The 19127-nt window shown below is 37.2% G+C and overlaps 2 protein-coding genes and 1 long non-coding RNA gene across 5 annotated transcripts; 1 reads left to right on the top strand and 2 right to left on the bottom strand.

Annotated features, from left to right (window-relative positions):
- Window positions 1–3074: 3074 nt before the first annotated feature.
- Window positions 3075–10767, top strand: LOC137045949 (uncharacterized). 2 transcript variants are annotated; one of them, XR_010898882.1, is made up of 3 exons: window positions 3075–3615; window positions 10426–10581; window positions 10681–10767. It is a non-coding gene; the product is annotated as an uncharacterized lncRNA (long non-coding RNA). The 2 variants fall into 2 exon arrangements; XR_010898883.1 differs by lacking the exon at window positions 3075–3615 and adding an exon at window positions 9840–9919.
- Window positions 4384–9544, bottom strand: sdhaf1 (succinate dehydrogenase complex assembly factor 1). 2 transcript variants are annotated; one of them, XM_067422971.1, is made up of 2 exons: window positions 9428–9544; window positions 4384–4941 (listed from the first exon to the last, which is right to left on the bottom strand). In XM_067422971.1, exons 1-2 carry the CDS (start codon window positions 9431–9433, stop codon window positions 4645–4647), a joined length of 303 nt encoding a protein of 100 aa, XP_067279072.1. In that variant the 5' UTR covers window positions 9434–9544; the 3' UTR covers window positions 4384–4644. The 2 variants fall into 2 exon arrangements, with proteins under 2 accessions (XP_067279072.1, XP_067279071.1); XM_067422970.1 differs by lacking the exon at window positions 9428–9544 and adding an exon at window positions 5812–6307.
- Window positions 9929–19072, bottom strand: qpctlb (glutaminyl-peptide cyclotransferase-like b). Its single transcript, XM_067422969.1, has 7 exons — window positions 18261–19072; window positions 14002–14148; window positions 13480–13773; window positions 12563–12724; window positions 10975–11074; window positions 10671–10787; window positions 9929–10567 (listed from the first exon to the last, which is right to left on the bottom strand). The coding sequence occupies exons 1-7, from the start codon at window positions 18588–18590 to the stop codon at window positions 10422–10424; spliced, it is 1296 nt and encodes a 431-aa protein (XP_067279070.1). The 5' UTR covers window positions 18591–19072; the 3' UTR covers window positions 9929–10421.
- Window positions 19073–19127: the final 55 nt, after the last annotated feature.

Below are 19127 nucleotides of genomic sequence, written 5' to 3'. Positions count from 1 at the left end.
CAAACCCGAAAAGACAGCGAAAGCCACATCTTGCGTGTGTATTATTCCAAAAGCAGCAGCGCTAATCACCGGTTTGGGCTCCGAGTGCTACACTGTCTTTAAAGTCATCAAGAGATCTGAGAAGTGTGATCTGCATAATGCAATTCATCACAGGTGCTGTGTGATGAATATAGTGATAGCTCATTACAGAGTCTGTCTCTGTCCTCTTATTTTTCCTTTCTCTTTTTGCTTCATACACCTGACAGTTCTCTTTGTCTTTCTTTGTCGTCTATGTGTTAAAATCAGTGCTCTCAAAATTGGCCTTCACACTGCTGTAAATGAATAAGTCATGGTTTCGACATTATATATGCATTATGCACTTTGATGACACACGACATGATCAGATGAGCACCTTTATTTTATATTTGAAATATAAAAACTTAATTTTAAGTGATACGTTACTATCTTTTTATGTATAGTCTAACTGCAGATGAACATATAAAAAGTGACAGGGCTGACATGTTGCCTTAAAATAATTAATCAAGATTATGAAAAACAAGCATATTCAACATATGACAGTTTAGATAAAGTCAGCTGGATACATTTGACAAAATACAAAGAGATATTGGAAGAAAGAAAAAAGGGAGAGGGATATACAGTGATATGTTCAGTGGCCAATATCTATAGAGCCTGCACTCGAGAGGCAAACAGCAGCACGTTCTTCTCAACCTCGGCATTAAGCTCTCGCTGGGAAGCCCTGGGATTCTTCTTCACAAAGTCAGCAACACTCAGGATGCATTCCCTCTGAGGAAGTAGAACATCACGTCACAAATGTTTGTATGCTATACATTTTTTAATGAATTATTGTACACAATTTATTATAAATTAATGTTAGACTTTAATGGATTAGGTTGGTTAGATTATGTTAGTATTCACAAGGAATGGAGTACAAAACAACAAACACAATTTACAGTTCAATTGTGAAGTGCCTATAGGCCTAAAATCATACAGAAAAGCATACATACAAATTTCTAACAATATATTATTTTGAATTATTCTATTACCAATGTAATTATTTCTTTACTCATCCTTGTGCAATGTGTATATGCCCGTGCGGCCATGTGCATTTTACTTTCACTTTTGAATTAACGATTTAAAAGTGAAGTTCAAAAGAGGGAAAACTCCCAACATCCCACCCCATCACAAAATGGGGGGAAACCGCTATCACACATCCCTATAGGTAGGGTAACAGTTTTTTTTTATACTGGTTGAAACTCTTCAAAGCCCTGATAGCAATCACTAAGAGAAGTGGTCTAAATCAGTGGTTCTCAAGCTTTTTTACTCCAAGGCCCTCTTCCTTCCTGAACCAAGCACAAACAATACCACACGGAGACGCCAAAGGATTGCACATAGCTACAATACGAATCTATTCAGAATTATTAAACACACCAAAATACAAATAAAAAATACTAACGTGTGTGGAAACTCCAAAATTGATCTTACGGAGGGTAAATGTTATTAGTGAACAGTGACCCTCACAACGTCTCCAAAACACCCTTCTTCGGCAAGCATCCGTTATTAAACACTCACAGTGCATTAATTCGGACAACTATGCAAATATATTGAACTGTGTTTAAAGCGATCAGTGAGCCGAGAGGGCACATACAATGTATGTCACTGTAATCGTCTTTACCTTGTTTACAATTGTCATCCATCAAAACTTTATTAGCAAAACTGCTTTTCTGGTCACTGAGGCCCCCTAGTGGGCCACGGCAACATGTGACGTTCTACCCAGAGCTGTTCACATCCTCAAACTTGGATTTATGCGCTTATATGTCAACACTATCAACATCAGAATTAATCTGCAGCAGTCAGGTGGTACAAGTCTGAGCACTGTAAGTTGTTTATGTTGATTAATATTGTAATGTGTGCTTTGAAACATGACTCAGTCAGAGTGATGAAATGAGGAGAGAGCAGGTATGACATAATCTACTGCCCACTAACATGGTTTTAAAAACTACTTTATTTTAGGCTTCAACCTTCATAAAATGCACATATGTAGATCGTAGAAATCCAACATTTCTTGTGGGACCATAAAAACACTTATTATTTCTGTGCTAGAAATCATTGTGGCACAAAGATCGGCTACTATGGCCCTTGGTTTGTTATAGCCCCAGTGCCCTATATGTTCTTAATCCATGCCTGGTTGCAGTGGAGTTAAAAAGACAAATTAAGTCACAGTACCAGTCAATATGGGAGCTATTTTGACTGGATGTAAGAATAGGACCATTTGGACCATCACACATTGTTGTTTTTTTGTTGTTTGTGGGATATATCTGTTGTTAAAGTGGGATTTTATATATATATTTATATATTTATACATATATTTTCAAATGAATCTTACCCTGTATGCATCTATCTGGCTTTGCCCAGAGAGTCTGTCCAGAACCTCACGGGCCACCTGCATCCCAGTGACAGCAGTGAGCAGCTCTTTACACTGAACACTGTCAGTCTTCAGCCAGCCCAGCAGAGCCAGCTGCAACCCGAACACGATATATATTTAATATATAATTCTGATAATATATGAGAACAATGCTTGTTATGAAGCAAAAAAAAGTATGTATAACCAGTTATCATTTACTATACAGTAAAACATAGTGATGGATTTCTGTAGTCTTATTCATTGATATTTAGCAGTGCCGTTTTTTTAAAATAAAGAAAATAAAATTGGAGCTGAAAAACATTTTTTTTAAAGATGCATGCGAAATAGACGTTTATTGACACCAACCTGCTGAATCAACTGAGCATTTGTCATCCCGTTTGACTCCGCCATACTTGTATTTTTGTAGTTCAATAGGTTATTATTGTATGCGATTAATAGAGTAAACTATGAATTACAGTTAAAATTTCGTTCTTTTTTCTTCCGACACAACTTACATGATCTTCCTGTTTACGCAGCAGCTTGTTCTTCTTCCTCTAATGTAATCAGAATTATTTTTGCAATTGCGCCCACTTATGGATGGGCAAGTCATTACTTAAGTTTTTTTTTAATACTCGAATAAAATGCAAAACATGACAAACAAAAAGTTTAATACAATTTCGACAAATCCAAATAGCAGAAAAAACACAAAAAAATACTAAAAACCTGCTATAAATAAATAAATAACCATAAATAAAGATAAAAAACAGTAAGAATAATATATGTTAGTCATTATAATTCTTAACGTAACCCAAACATGAATGTCCTCCATGCAAAATGTGTACGAATAAAATAAATGTTCCAATTACCCTGTCCGACTTTACAAAATGTGCACTCATTATAATCCAAATTAAAACTGTCTCAGGAACTCATTACAAAGATAAACATCATTAATACCTATAAACCTTAAACCTTCGATAGACGAGGAAAAGAAAACGTAGTTTGTGTTGTTCATTGTTTAAAGTGATTTCTCAATCTTTTATACCCTCTTATCATCTGCACTGGTTATATAGTTCATCCAAACGTTGATATTCTGTCTTCATTTACCCATCCTCCTTCCAGATTTGTCTGGAGAAAACAAATGGAGGAATTTTAGGGAACACGAGGACACATCCAATGGCATTTCATCACCGTCCCTCGTGGAGCATCATGGGCAGGTAATGTGTGAGTTAATATCATAAAGAGACAGCATGAGTCTCCATTCAGTTTCACAGGTTTTTTTTTTCATACAATAAAAGTGAATGGGTGACTGGCTGCCATTATACCCAACATCTTCCTTTCTTATCCTCGTAATTTTCCTTAGTTTAGAACAAAACATACAAGTAATTATTTTAAGTGAATTTCTCTTTTTTTATAAAAAAATATACATTCAGACCAAAAACATAATTTTCCAATTGTTTTACATGTTTATGAATGTAAGTTATAAACACATTGGGGATAGTTCACCCAAAAAGGAAAATTCTGCCATTTACTTGGCCTCAAGTTGTTTCAAACTGGTATGAATTTCTTTGTTTTGGTGAATAGAAAAGAAGATATTTTGAAGAAAGTCGGTAACCAAACAGGCCTTATTGACCTCCATAGTGTATACCCCCCCCCCCCCCCCCCATATGGAAATCAATGGGGCCCATCAGCTGTTTGATTACCCACATTCTTCAAAATATCTTCTTTGCATTTGTTTATACTTTTATAATGTGAACCCAAAGACAATAATATAACTGGTAACATATCTACTACCCTGCTATTTCAAGCAGCATTTGTGAGCAGTATGCAAAAGACAAAATATTTTGTTGAATCATTTAAAAATCGAATATGATCTTGAACACTCATCCAGTAGACAATTCAACATCTACAAAATGTAGTATTCATGCAGAAGTAACTTTAAGAGACTGAAGTCAGAGGAAATAATGGGGGGAAAAGAATACTGATATAATACCAAATAATATGGATTTAATCTGCAAATTAATGTACATAAATAACACTGTAGAAAATAAAATCGCAATGGGTTAATCTTGTCCAGCCTGAGAAAAGTGAAAGTCATTTGGTCTTTCCATTTAAATAACTGAGCCAGGGAGGTGATTTCCCCTATTTAAAAAAAACTATGTATTTGTGTGTTTTTGTTCTTTTCGAGTCACATTTTGTAAAATATTACTGATTATAAGACCGAATATAGGTTGGCATATGAGTGATCAGCTGTCCTCTTTAGACTTGCTGAATGATCCAAGTTGTTTAGTGTTAACATCTTTCAGCAGGTCAAGTTGGCGAGTCCCCCGCCGATAAAGATATTCTATGTGCATGACGTCATTCTTCTTGATCGCAGCGTTGGCACGGAATTCATCACGTATTCTCGGTATGAAGCCCGGCTTGTCCTGTGCTGCGCGCAGAAACTGCCGGTACAGGGACAAGACCTGTTTCTGTAGCTTGCTGTGGCGCACCATAGTGTGCTGGACAAAAAAACTGACAGAGGTGTTGGCGGGATTGACAACCTGCGAAGGGCAGTAATGTAGTCAGTGCATTGCATTATGTTTCAAAAGATCAGATGTGTGTGGCTACTAGTTAGTATGTTCTGTACAACAGCGGCTTTCAAACTGGGGTCTGGGTACACCCAGAGGGCTAGAGAAAAACAATGTAAACATTAAATAATTAAAGCTTTTGATTTATAATATTATTTTTTTACTAAATATTTTCCAATTATATTTTACACATTTAAATTAGATTATCCTATACATTCAAAACTAAGACTTTCCTGTAACATGAATATAACAATGTTGTGTTACTTTCTACCTTGGGCCAACACATTTTTTTGTACATACATACATACATACACACACATATTTATATATATACACAAACATACATATATACATAATACACACACATATATATTATACACACACACACACACACATAGCTTAGCCTAGCTAGTGGTCTGATACGCATGTTAAGGGAGTTTCTTTATATAATCAAAAAGGGGAGACCATATCAGCCAGAATTTTTTCGATTTTTTTGTTTGTCTAAGGCTTTTCAAGTGGGAACCATATGTAGCGATCTGTGATGTCCACATTTTAAGAGATGGAATATTTACATTTTTAAACATGCGGTATTATGATCTTATTAATTGAGAGACTACATGGAATGTTTTGTCATTTCGAAAATGTATTTGTATTATAAAAAATATTTTACACAGTAATTATAAAACGTGATGTTTTTACATGCTTTTAGATTTATTGAATGTCACACTACTGGACATTGCCAAACCTGCATGAAATCTGACGTCAAGTACCACTTGTGCACGACTCTTATCAGCAAATTATTTCAAAGTAACATGCAGAAAAATAATAACAGCAGCATTCTACCTTGTCAGTTGCAGCCCAAGATTTCATTGATATTTGGTATAACACCCAGACTCGTCATAGTTTTAAGTTATAAAACGTCTCCACAATGACAGTCACAAAATGTTAATGAAGTTGCCGAAATGACCTATGTTTCCTAACTGATGCTGTGACGTCATGGAACGCAGTAAGTGCCCGATACAGTGCCACCTGGTGTACAGGCTGTACAGCAACACACTGCTCAAATACAAGGACGACGACACTCACTCCCTGCTTTATTTAGACATCGAATATACAATCAAACTATATCAAGTTGTACAATTCCATGTTGAAACTCTGTAACTGTAAAATACACATATGTACTCATTATTATAAAACAGACATTCACATATTCAAGTCTCAAGTCTTTTCTCACAAGTCATTCAAGGTCAAGTTTAAGTGATGTCTTAAGTCTGTCTCTCAAGTCTTAAAGTGATAGTTCACCCAAAAATTAAAATAACCCCATAATTGTATCACCCTCAAGCCATCCTAGGTGTATATGACATTATTCTTTCAAACGAATACAACCGAGTTGTATTAAAAATGTCCTGGCTAATTCAAGCATTATAATGGCAGTGAATGGCTTTATGCAATTTATAATGGATGGATGCAATTTGGGGGCTTCAAATTTTGGGCTGCCAGTTACTGCCATTATAATGCTTGAATTAGCCAGGACATGTTTAATATAACTCTGACTGTATTCGTTTGAAAGAAGAATGTCATATACATCTAGGATGGCTTGAGGGTAAATAAATCATGGGGTTATTTTCATTTTTGGGTGAACTATCCCTTTAATTTAATTTTTCAAAAAAAAAAAAAAATTATTTATATTATATATATATATATATATATATATATATATATATATATATATATATATATATATATATATATATATATATATATATATAAGTTAATTTATATTGTATAATATAAATATAATATAATAGTATAATTTTTTTTTTTTCAAATGTATTATAAGGGACATAAAAAATGCTTATCTAAAATAAAATATATTTGGTTTACTTTAATCAAAAAGTCTTCTTTTATAACATTTACTTTATTTATTATAAGAGAAAGGATGTGGGCTTTTTTTCTTACTGTAAATGCCCACTCAGTAAAAATGAGTCTTCATTTTTATGGGAATGAATGAAATATTCCATTTTATAAATAAATAAATATTACTCCAAGAAAAAAAAAGTCCTTGTATATCCGAAGAGTCTCTAATTTAGAGTACAAGTCTTGTCTCAAGTCAATTGCTTGCCACACTGTAAACCCTAATGCTTATAATGATTGGTTTGAGTAGGGTAAACTTAAATGAAACAAATACGTTCAATCAGAGTATGAGTATTTAGAACTTTCTTTTTCTTTTGAGTTTACAAAATGGACACATTTTAAGTAATCTAAGTTGTTTCATTGGTTTGAGTTTAAGTACATTTGTTTGTTTTGAAGGCACAGTATGTAAGATTTGTAGTGATTGTAGTCATTCGTTCATCAAATCCCAGCCCCATAGACAAGTCTATGCAGTCACCGGAAACAGAAAAGATTAGTTCTCTTGAGTCTTCGGTCCGAGTCTTGTTTTTGTGTCACGTGACAGCCATGTAGGATACAGAAATTAGTTAATTCACAACCTTCCTCACAAACAAATGCATAGTTTTTTGTTTGTTTAGTTCAGTTTTGTTTTTTTTAGCTAGGATTATCCTATGAATCCTGGACACATTGGGTTGGTCAGAATGGATAGGCATAATACATTTTTATTGCCCATATCTTCTGATGATTTTATAATAATAAATATATTACAAAATGCAGTCAATAATATGACTGTAATGTTGTACATGTTGCAAGACACTGAACCAGTGCAGTCATGTGACAAAAGAACGAGACTCAGTCAGACCCGAAGACTCGAGAGATGAACTGTTTCTGCATTCAGCCTATGGGGACTTGAACGAATGACTTGAACGAAAAGACTCAAGAGATTAACAATTTTTTTCTGTTTCTGCATTCAGCCTATGGTGACTTGAACGAGAAGACTCGAGAGATGAACTAATATTTTCTGTTTGTGCGGACAAATGTATTACATATGAGGCTGTCACGGCCAGATCAGACATGGTGACGGAACTAAGGGCTCGAACCAGAAGTAACAAGTGGTGCACTAATCTTTCTAGGGAACAGATGTGATTAAATGTGAAGTGATTGAAAAAAGAATGATTTGGAGCAGGAGGTGAGGTGAACTAACTGACTGCATACATAGCCTGAAGCAAGCTAAGCAATTAAATAATTTCCCATATAAATTTCCCAAATTAAGTTTGGCCATGACTGCATATCTTATAGTTTATTTTTTTCTAAATACATCAGTGTTTTATATGGTTAAAACATGCTAAATAAATGTCAGTGTTTATGTTGTGTTTAAGTTATGTTAATGTTACTCTGTGCATTTGCTTAGTGTCTGGAATAAGACATTTGTTGCATTTTGCAGTAATCTAGATCGATATTAGAATATCATATTAAAAAAGGATGATTAAATGACTGTTGCTAAATGACATGCAATTAATTGTAAAATATATTGTAAGATGAGAAAGCTCTCTCTGATTATGATATGTTATCCACTTGACACAATAGTGTCGTCTCTGAGGCATGGTAAAAACGTTACCCACAGTGAATAAAGAAGACAAGCGATTCAAACAATAAGACTAACCGTGCGCTATATAGCAATGATTCGTTTTCTGTAGATAAAATGTATATCCAAACAGTTGCTCGCCTGTCTAATAAAATATATACTATATTAAAGCGTCTTTGCTGTATCCATGGTTTCTATGGAATTCAAGTGTAGCGCGGATATGATGTCATTGACAGGCGACACAAGGACACGGTTTGTAACACTGGTCAAAATAGCTGATTTATCTGGGTTTAAACATTGTTGTAAACATTTGGGATAATGTAAGCACATAAGTCAACAAAATATATAACATTGTTCTAGTGGTTTTTGGATAATTTAGTTTAAAAATCTTACATATTGTGCCTTTAATTTAGATACATTGAAGTTAAACTGAAACTGGGCTAGGATTTCTGTTTCCCAGCATGCCATGAGTAAGGCCCTGTCCCAAATGGCACACTTCATGTGCACTTTCAGTATTGCGTACTTACAATGGCCATTGCGTGCGCCAGTCCGTTAAGTCCACAAGACCGTAGGGTGTCCCATTCATCATTTTGTGAGCGACCCCTTTGCGGCTGCCATGCGCCCTCGATGCGCACTTCAGCTGAGCCCGCAAGTTTGGTGCAGAGGACTCCTACCCGGCAGTCAAAGCGGCATTACAGCGTGAAAGTGCGGACTCAAAGGAAGACTGTGAGGGTTTAGGGTGCCATTTGGGACAGGGCCTAAATGCTAAAATTAAGTGTTATATAATGTGTTAGCAAGTTAGCATTTACTGAATTAGCTAGCTAAAGCCAGACAAGTTTTCACTACTAGAAAAATTAAGATTGATAATTTTAAAATAAAATTTAAATTTGCATACACAAATATTTCAAGCTAGGAGTAATAAAAAGTATGAGTACAAAATAAATATCTGCCAGTTCAGCTTACTTAAAAATTGTGACTAATTACCTCCATTTTTTTTAGTTTTGCCAACTAATTCGGGTTTACAGTGCATGTCAAGTCTCAAATCAATATCTGAGTTTCCATCTCTGTTTGAAAAGAAATAATCTAGACCAGTGATTCTTAAACCTGTCCTTGAGTACCACCAGCCCTGCACATTTTGTATGTCTCCCTCATCTATCACACCTGATTCAACTCATGAGCTTATTAGTAGAGACCGGAGATATAGGGAGACATACAAAATGTGCAGGGCTGGTGGCACTCCCGGACAGGTTTGAGAACCACTGATCTAGACCAGGGTTCCTCAAACCCGGTCCTGGAGGGCAACTGTCCTGCAGAGTTTAGCTCCAACCCTGATCAAACACACTTGAGCACCAGAACACCTGACACCGGATCACTAAAAAATCACAGGAAGGTGTGTTTGATTAGGGTTGGAGCTAAACTCTGCAGGACAGTGGCCCTCCAGGACCGAGTTTGAGGAACCCTGATCTAGACTAACATGTATTGAACATTTAAAGATTATAGACTGCTTATCTGAGAAGATTATTGCAAGACTAAACATAGAAGTTGATCAGAATTGTTGTAGCATTATCAAGCTTCATTGTAGTGCATAGTGAAATAATTTCTATAGCATCAGGTTCACATCCATTCCTGAGCTTGAAGTAAATATTTTGCATTCTATCTGATTTTATTGCACAGGTATCGAATATATGAATAAACTTTTGTAAACCTCTTTTTTGGCACAGATAATAATATAATACTGTCTATACAGTGCATTACTAGATAGCAAAACTATCTGAAGGCACAATATTTTGTATTGATTGATTAACATGGCAGAAATTTCAAAGGTAAGCATATGTCAGGATATAGGACAGCAGCCTGAGAATATACATAATGTTATGGATCTCTGAGTACAGTCACTGATATCAGATTTCCTAAAGCAGTGCAGCTGAGGTATAGACCGATTCACAACGGATGTGGTTGGATGTAATATTATATCATTCTAGAGCCGCAGATATTCAGCCAGAAAGACCACAAGGACTTTGGTGAGATTCTCCACTGTGTGACTGTGAACCTTGTCTGCTGTGTCCTCCATGGTGTGCATGAAGGAAGGGAACGGCGTAGCGATCATGTGCAGCACTGGAACTCCTGCAGTCAAAAACGTGAGATCCATACAGTATAGATGATCTTACAGGAATATATTTTGGGCATATATTTTTTGCTTGTCAATCTGATGGATGCTTTGTCTTACCTCTCTGAAGGAAAGGAAGATGATCATCTTCGACCGGCCCCATGTTCACATCCTTCATGAAATAGATCTGTTCTTTGGCGTGGGAAGTAAGGAGCCCCAAACTATGAAGTCTTTTCTCTTAGAAAATGCAGAAATAAAATACATTTTTTACTTCATTTTTTAATCTCAATAATGTCAATAAATGGTATTTCCTTTTGAAGTAAGTGACTGTTAGTTTTTACTCTAATTTAAGCCATTGCCTTTATGACCATTAATGATTAACCAGGATAACTTTAGCATTAATGGAAAGCCAAATCAGTCTTACCAGCAGCAATAAGGCGGTCAAACCAGCGAGCTGTGTTCTCAAAGTGATTTACAAACATGGGATCAGGGGAACCAATAAGGTCCAAAAGAACAAGGAGATCCTGCAAATATCAGCTATAACTCAATATGTTCATATACATCTTATACAATAAGACAGTTAACGAGACAAAAAACAAATTATTTATTCACCCTCATGTTGTTCCAAACCTGTATGACTCTTTTTCTTCGCCAGAACACAATGTTCTGGTCTATACAGTGTTTCACAAAAATAAATTCGTACAAGTTTGGAAAGACATGAGTTTAGTAAATTAAAGGTCCCGTTCTTCGCGTGTTTTCGAAGCTTTGATTATGTTTACAGTGTGCAATATGACATGAGTTCATATTTCGCGTGTAAAAAAACACAGTATTTTTCACACAATTTACTAATCTGTATACCGGTGTTTCCTCTGTCCTAAAAACGGCCTGATGATTTCCTTATTCTATGAAGTCCCTCCTTCAGAAACACGTAACGAGTTCTGATTGGGCCAGCGCTTCCCGCGCTGTGATTGGACAGCAGCTTAGTGCACGTTGCACAGAAAGGTCTCGCCTCTTAGGGTAGATACGCGCGATCAATGTTATTGCAAAAATGTCTATATTGCCTTATCAATTTGAGCCGGAATCAGACCCGGAGAATATCGAAGAGGATCGATTACAACCTGCTCAGGAAAGACTTTTGCTGGATGTTTCAGAATGGTAAGCTGTCTATTCAGTAGTTTAAACTGATCATTACAAACACCAACAATCGATGGTGTCTGAATGAATTACTACACTTTTATATGCTACGTTTTTCGGATTCGTTTCAATTACCATCTAACGTTAGTTAACAAAGCTAAACAGCGTTGCACTTTGTGTCATGAGTTACATAAACTGTTGAACGGACCAACTTAAATAATAAAATACACTTACCGGTTGTGGTCCATAAACAACGCCTTCTCCAGACAAAGAGGGAACTGCGTCATCTTTTAAGAATAATCTTTCTGCGAATCCGGCATTAAACTGATTGAGATTGAGGAAGCAGTCCTCAGCAAAATGTGCTGCACATAGTTTTAAATTGTGATTATAATTTTCCGGAACCGAGTTAACCATAAACTGTAGCCATTGATCTCTACGTACACCGTCCGTGGGAAGGCCAAACAAAGGTGATTTGACTCCGGGATGAAAATAACAGCATTTCAATGGCATGGATTGGCGACAAACACACTCTACAAAAACAACGCTTCCTATTCTCGACCTGCGAGAGCAAAAGGACAACGCCCCCGAATTTGCGTGTTCTTGTGGGCGGAGGGTTCGTCAACAAACGGTTTTAGTTGCGTCATTAAACCTGGAAGTGCAGGGGTGTAGTCCAAACCGGCCGTTCGCTGTAGGCTTTGAAAGGGAACTTCTGTTAAATAAAATATCTCACTTGGCATTGAACTTTGAGCTTTATAATTTATAGGTATTATTTATGCTCTAACAGCAACATTACACACTAACTAAAGTTTGAAAGATGGAATCGCAAAGAATGGGGCCTTTAAGAACAAGTGAACACAAACACAAGCATTATGTCTCACCACAGCGTTCAGCAGTGTGGTTTGTTTAGAGCCCGGCGGGTGAGGAGTGCGGGACATGTAGTCTGCGAGGTGCCGTGAACCATATAGTGAGTCTGTCTGAGACCACTGCTCGAAAGCCTCTCTTCCATCAAAGAAGACCAACTGTAGGGTGACCCTGGACATCTATATATAAACACACACACATACACACACAGACACACAAGAATCTGCTCCGTAAAAGTGAACAGTCAATCAAATGTCCCAGAGAATCAATCATGTTTCCAAGTCCTGGAGTTGTTGCTGTGGGATTCTGTTTACTAAGGTTTTAGATTAATTTAAAATCATTTATTCCACCTGGACTGTAGAGGAAGATGCTACATTATTGTAGTAAGCTGAGCAGAGAAAAAAGAAAAGAAATCAATAGCAAGTCTCCATGGATGAGTAACCTTATATTTTACAGCTGCTATGTAGGTTTCCTTACACAAATAATATATTCATTATTTAATGTGTATTGAAAATATACATTATATCGAAATATATATAACCTACGTAATTGCAACTTTTCATATGTGTGTATAAACATATTTGATCATGTACTATATATTCACATTTATATGGGAACATGTATGTGTAATATATGTACAAGATCATAAGTAAAAAATAAATATATACAAAGTCTCTACTCAAAATCCATGCAGTCTTTTGTAGCTCTTGGCTCTGTTGCAAGTTAAACAACAGACCTGACTCTGAATTCTACAGCACTGCGGTTAATCAAGTCTGGAAAAAGCTTAAGTGACCTCCTCTGAGACATGTATCGCTCTCTTTATCTCAGGACATCACTCTCTTTAACTCATGAGCTAGAAATGCTATATATCTCAAAATGTAAATGAAATGAAAAACCTCTGAAATGAAGATGAGAGGCTAAAACTTTGTCTCACCAGCTGCTTGTGCTTTTTGAGGTGTGGGTCCAAAGCTGTGACCAGTTCCAGCATCATAGCACAAGGCACAGCTGAATCACTAGCACCCACAAACACCTTCTGTGGGTCACTTGGATTTGTAGGTATAAATTTGGAGTCATAGTGACAAGCCAAAAGCAATCGCCGAGGAGCTGTTGGGTCTAAAACAGCCAATACATTTGAGAAGCTAACAGGGCCACGAGGAGTTTCAGAGATGAAGGAGTCCACAGCTACAGACCAGCCCGCCGAAAGAGAATCCAGTTGAGTAAAGATGTGCTAGGATCACAGAAAATGGGACAGATTTGGTTAGATCTGAGATTCATTTCAGTTGACATTTATTTGTACAGCGCTTTTCACAATACATATCATTTCAAAGCAGCTGTACAGAAAATGCATGCGTCTACATTACAATTAATCTGTTATCAGAGGTGACTTTGTCCAAAATGAATTCAAACTAAAAACAAAACATATACTCTTGATAATCGTAAAACGATGGTGTCTTACTTTTCGAACAGCCCGACTCCCACGACTTCCTGGCTGACGTTCAGTAAGAAAGGGCCGCAGATGGGAATACCACAGTCTTCCCCAGCTCACCTTCGAGACCAGCCGCTTCACCTGGGCAACTGTGGGCTTACCTGGCTGGTGATTCAGCTGTGAAAGATTAAATACGGTGTAATACGGTGTAAACATGTGAAAAGTGACCGTATACACAGAATGAAAACCAAAATAGTAATTATTTGGATGCATGGAAAATTGCAGAGAAATTTAGAATGGAAAAAGCTTGGTTTTGGATTGTGTCCATTTTCTATAGCTGGTCTACCCTCTTAAGTATCCAATGGTGTGTGTGGTTGGTAGCAATGCAAGAAAAGAACCATTTTTGGTTCCCCAAAGGAAATTTTAAGTCGTCATAATATAAACATTGACCCTATTTACTTTGTAAGTGCACATTACTAGTCTTGTGGTGAACAATACATCCATACAAATTATTCCACAAAACAAATGTCTTTGTAATGACAATGTACTTCCCCGCTAAAATAGCCTTCTCTAATGACGAAGCTTTGGCTAAAACATCCCCTCCAACCGTCAGTCTGCTGCGAGCTTTGACAATTTTTCTAGGCCCAGTCAATTCCCAGAAGGGAAAAAAACAAGCCATGCCCTATATTTGTCTCATTCAAATGCTGTGCTCTACTTCAGAGGCTGACTCCTTTTAAGGACTCGGACTTCGGAGGCTCCATCCTTCGGAAGGTCGGAACACGCATTGTTAAAGGGGTACTTCAGGAGATGAATCTGTATTTAAACTGCGTCATTAATGTTGTAGAAATGTGAAATTATTTTTTAATTTGGTGCCTTCTAGACTGAGAAAAGACATAGTGATAAAAGACAACAATTCCCAGAATGCATTGCTTTGTTGGCATATAGGCCACTCCCAAAGCCGCTGCTACTGGATTACTGGATCACTTTCCCACCGAGTTAATTTTCATAAAATGTTTAGTTGGAGAACAGACACTACAATTAAAAAATGTACGTCTCTGTTCAATATAATGAGTGAGCTGCCGAGCGAGTGTTACAGCAAAAACGCAGCAGGAGTCAAGATTACATTCACCGTGAATCGTGATGAATGAGCTGAATGAGCTCTCTTTATGAGAACTGAGGTAAGGATGCCTGCTCTCGCGGCATACATTCACAGCACGTGTTCAGTCTGGCGCATTTTCAGTTCATGCCTTTGGAAGCTTAACTTTCATAGGAATTAATTTGAGAAGTTGAAACACTCACTTTGCTCTGCTGGCTGCCCTGTTTACATGAATGCCTGCAGCTGTGAGCAGAGCTGTGAGTCCAATCTCCCACCCCCCCATGCGCAGGTTGAAAACATATGGAAATAGCTCCCTCTATTATGGGGCCGGGGGGGACACGTCATTCGAGTATACTCCAGGGTTTCTACTGATACACAGCCATATGCTAATCGCTGAGATAACCCTTAAAATGACACGTCTAGCCTACAGATGATTGTTCTTGTCGCCTAGCAACTGTGACAGCTGCCATTGATGAGCGGCAGTAACGTTTGTACTAGACTTTTTTAATATTATATTAGTTATATTAAACTAAAACAAGGTTTTAAAAACAAAACAAGGTTCACAAATATAATAAAGAGTATAAACTATTTATAAGTGCATCTTGTAATTAATTGTAAGCTGATAACATTACTGTTTTCTCCAGAACTGTATAGCCAAATCAAATTTTGTTGCAATATTGTCCTGTTTAACACTGTGAAGCTGCTTTGAAACAATCGTCATTGTAAAAGCGCTATAGAAATAAACTTGATTGATTGAGTGATCTTAGTAAGATATAAGCCAAAATTTGAACTGCTTTAATGTTTTTAATTACATTTGTATCATAGGACATTTGGGCAAGCTGAAACCCAATATTTGCATTGAAAGCTGTAATTTGGCAATTCCTCTGAATGAATTCTGGGGTAGGCAAGGTTGAGAAGGATCCATCTGTTATATCCTTCATTTCACGGGAAACGAAGGACGCAATTAGAGGCCACATTCGAAGGAGCATTTGAATTGGGACAGCCTTCATCACGCAGCTTCGAATTAGCCCTTTGAAGGATGCAACCTCTGAATTGGGACCAAGTCTGCAACACTCCTGTAAATAACTACCGCCTCCACGCCTCAATCGGTCCCAGTATAGCTCATAACCCTCATCAACGAAACAACAAAACACTTCAACGAAACACTTCATATAATTTTTTCCCAAAGTTGGTTTCTGTTAGCCTAGAAATCTAGACGCACACCCTAGCGGCAGCAAATCTAATCTGCCGCAAGGGTCGTCTAGCAACTATCAATTCACTTCTGAGCTGTAAAAAACAAAATCTGGTCAGGCCAATCACATCTTGCACAGAGTCGGTGGGCGGGGCTTAACCTAGTGACTTTGACCTCGACTCTGGAAGGCTTGAAGTTAAGCTTTTCTCTGAGAAAAGAACAAAGAACGGCACTGAAGTCATTCTTAAAAAGGGAAGATTTGTTCGGAGTTTTGGCGACTGGATACAGCGAATGTTTAATCTATCAACAAGCTCTGTTTCACCTTCGTTGCTCTGGTTTGTTGAAGTGGTATCCAATTGTGTGCAGAGGGAGTTTGAAAGACAACCGTTTATCCCGCCCCTCGGATTGGGCCCTGTCAATGGTGAGTTTCCAGACCATCTTGATGTGGGTCTGGCTTGTCAGGCTAGGTTTCTGTCATAGTAGGCAGTTTTAATCACGATGAACAGCTTCTCTGAGTGAAGAGGCCCTAACAGATTTTTCCAGGATTTTTAGGAGGAGATTGGAGCTTTAGCTTTAATTTCTACATTTTTACATAACTGTTTATTTCACATCAACATAATGAATTGTTCATGAAATGAAATGTGCATCTGTGAGAGAGTGTGCAGGCTTTTGATATCGCACCTCTACTTCCTGCTCTCTACTGCGCAAGATTCCAGTGCCGAGATCACTACTGCGCAGACTCAGCCCCAAATCTGTGCAAAATGTCTGGACCATATTCGGACCTCTGGAGGCTTCACATTTCCTCAGCGGAAGCGAATTAAGTTGCGTCCCCGTATAGGATGTATAGGACCCCTTTCCACAATAGAGAATCTTTTGTGCAATGGATTACAAGAGCACATGGATGCCAAAAACAGAGTGTCTATTTACACTAAGTTCTAGTGGGCACGCAGGTAATCGTCACAGAGCGCAGCTGCGAAAGATGAACAATTTGTAACTTTGACCATGCCGTACAGCCGAGCTCACCAGTTGTTGCGTTCTGTCTGAAAGGCCCAATAGGAGCATGGAACTAGGCTTTAACAACCCAGGTTTGAATCTGCCCTTTTCCCATCACATATAACATCGAAAAGGCATTTAATTTGAATAAAAATTCAGAAAATTGTGGAAATAAAGTGACTAACAAGTATTTAATAATAATAATAAAAGTATTTATTTGGTAGGGTTAGGTTAGGTGTAGGTCTAGGAAGGGCTTTTATTGTCCTATTAAGTCCATTTAATCATTTTAATAAAGTAATAATTTATACTCTAACTCTAATAATTTATATGCTTTAGCTTTGCTGTTATTATTGCTTCCTATCAATGTACAAAAATACTGAGGTGCAAATAGTATGTATCTGCCCAAATAAAGTATAAATAGCATCTAATTACTTTTTAAATATTTTGCAAAGAACTGCTACTTTTACATGGTGTGAACAGAATATATAGCATATACCGGTAACGGTACTACTAAGAAAATACGCTCTTTTCACAGTGTAAATAGCATCTAATTTCTATTTACACAGAAATAGCTCCTGCCTTAATAAATACAATGATGTGCATAGATAAATTATTGATAATAAATACTTCTAGCCTGACAAGCCAGACCCACATCAAGATGCAAGATTGCACTTGCGGGCAAATTAAATTAGCTGCTGCTAGGGTGCGTCTAGATTTCTAGGCTAAAATACTTCAACATTTCCATAAAAACAATAATTGTCCATTTTGATGTCATGGTGACTTTAAATGTTCTTAATTGAACCATATATGTCAATAAAGAAAGTAAGGAGATAATAGTTGGACCAGCAAAAAACAAAACAACAATAACAACAAAAAACAGCTGGTTATTATATTTTTGTGGATCATGGAAGCTAGTGCAACAGCTATACGGACCAGTAATGGCCATTTGTGCCATATAATTGCAACAAAACAAAAAATGGAAGAAAAAAAATTCTGTTGTCCTCTTACCTTGTCTTTGAACAGGTCAGGAGGTCTGGGAGGTAGGTCATACTCTATCGTTTGTTGATTAGATAGCAATAATGCCAGTGTTAATGTCATTGCCACCAGCAAGCACAAGCACAGCAGCAATAATCGCACGCGACACATGCGTGTCTGCTGGTCACAGCGCGCGACAGACCAGTTCCATCTGACAGTCGCTGCTTTGTACCGTAAGCGACTCATCTGGTGTTTACGAGAGATGCCAAAATAGGGATTAAACCTGCATGGAAGGGGGAATATAGAAAAATAAATTAAAATCCAAACTAAACTAATGTATAATTCCCAACTGCTTTGAGTCATTTTTTTATAATCTGGTGCACACTAATTATAAAATAGAACAAGTAATGAAATAATTATATAGGTAAATAATTAATAACACAGGTTTAATTCATGCAAACAACTTAGAAAATTAAATGACGAAGCACATATTTGTTAATTCCCACAAAAGATACGGACCCCGAGCAGGTTTTGCAGGGCAGACACACTTACTGTACCACTAGTCCGGGGCTGGCGCACCACTGCTCTATCAAATCCACTGCTGTCGGAAATGAATAGCACATAGTGCTGAATGACGAGAGGGTTTAGTCTGAGGAACATTTCATTACCAACGCCGGGTTGATTCGTCCTTGGTATCTTGACAATGCAGGCTGCAAATGATCGTATTCTCAGTTCTGCAGACGGTGTTACTGAGTCAGAACAGGAAAGATTCTCTAACTGCGTAGCTCCTCATCCCACGGACTCTATGGTGTCCACGCTATCCTCAGTTACTTTTGGCAGTGGTGTAGAATCATAAATATAACATATTTCACATTCATGAATTTAAGCACAACAATACGT

Source organism: Pseudorasbora parva, chromosome 18 (assembly GCF_024679245.1).
Source record: "Pseudorasbora parva isolate DD20220531a chromosome 18, ASM2467924v1, whole genome shotgun sequence".
Classification (NCBI taxonomy): Eukaryota; Metazoa; Chordata; class Actinopteri; order Cypriniformes; family Gobionidae; genus Pseudorasbora; species Pseudorasbora parva.
This window is presented reverse-complemented; position numbering and strand designations above follow the sequence as displayed.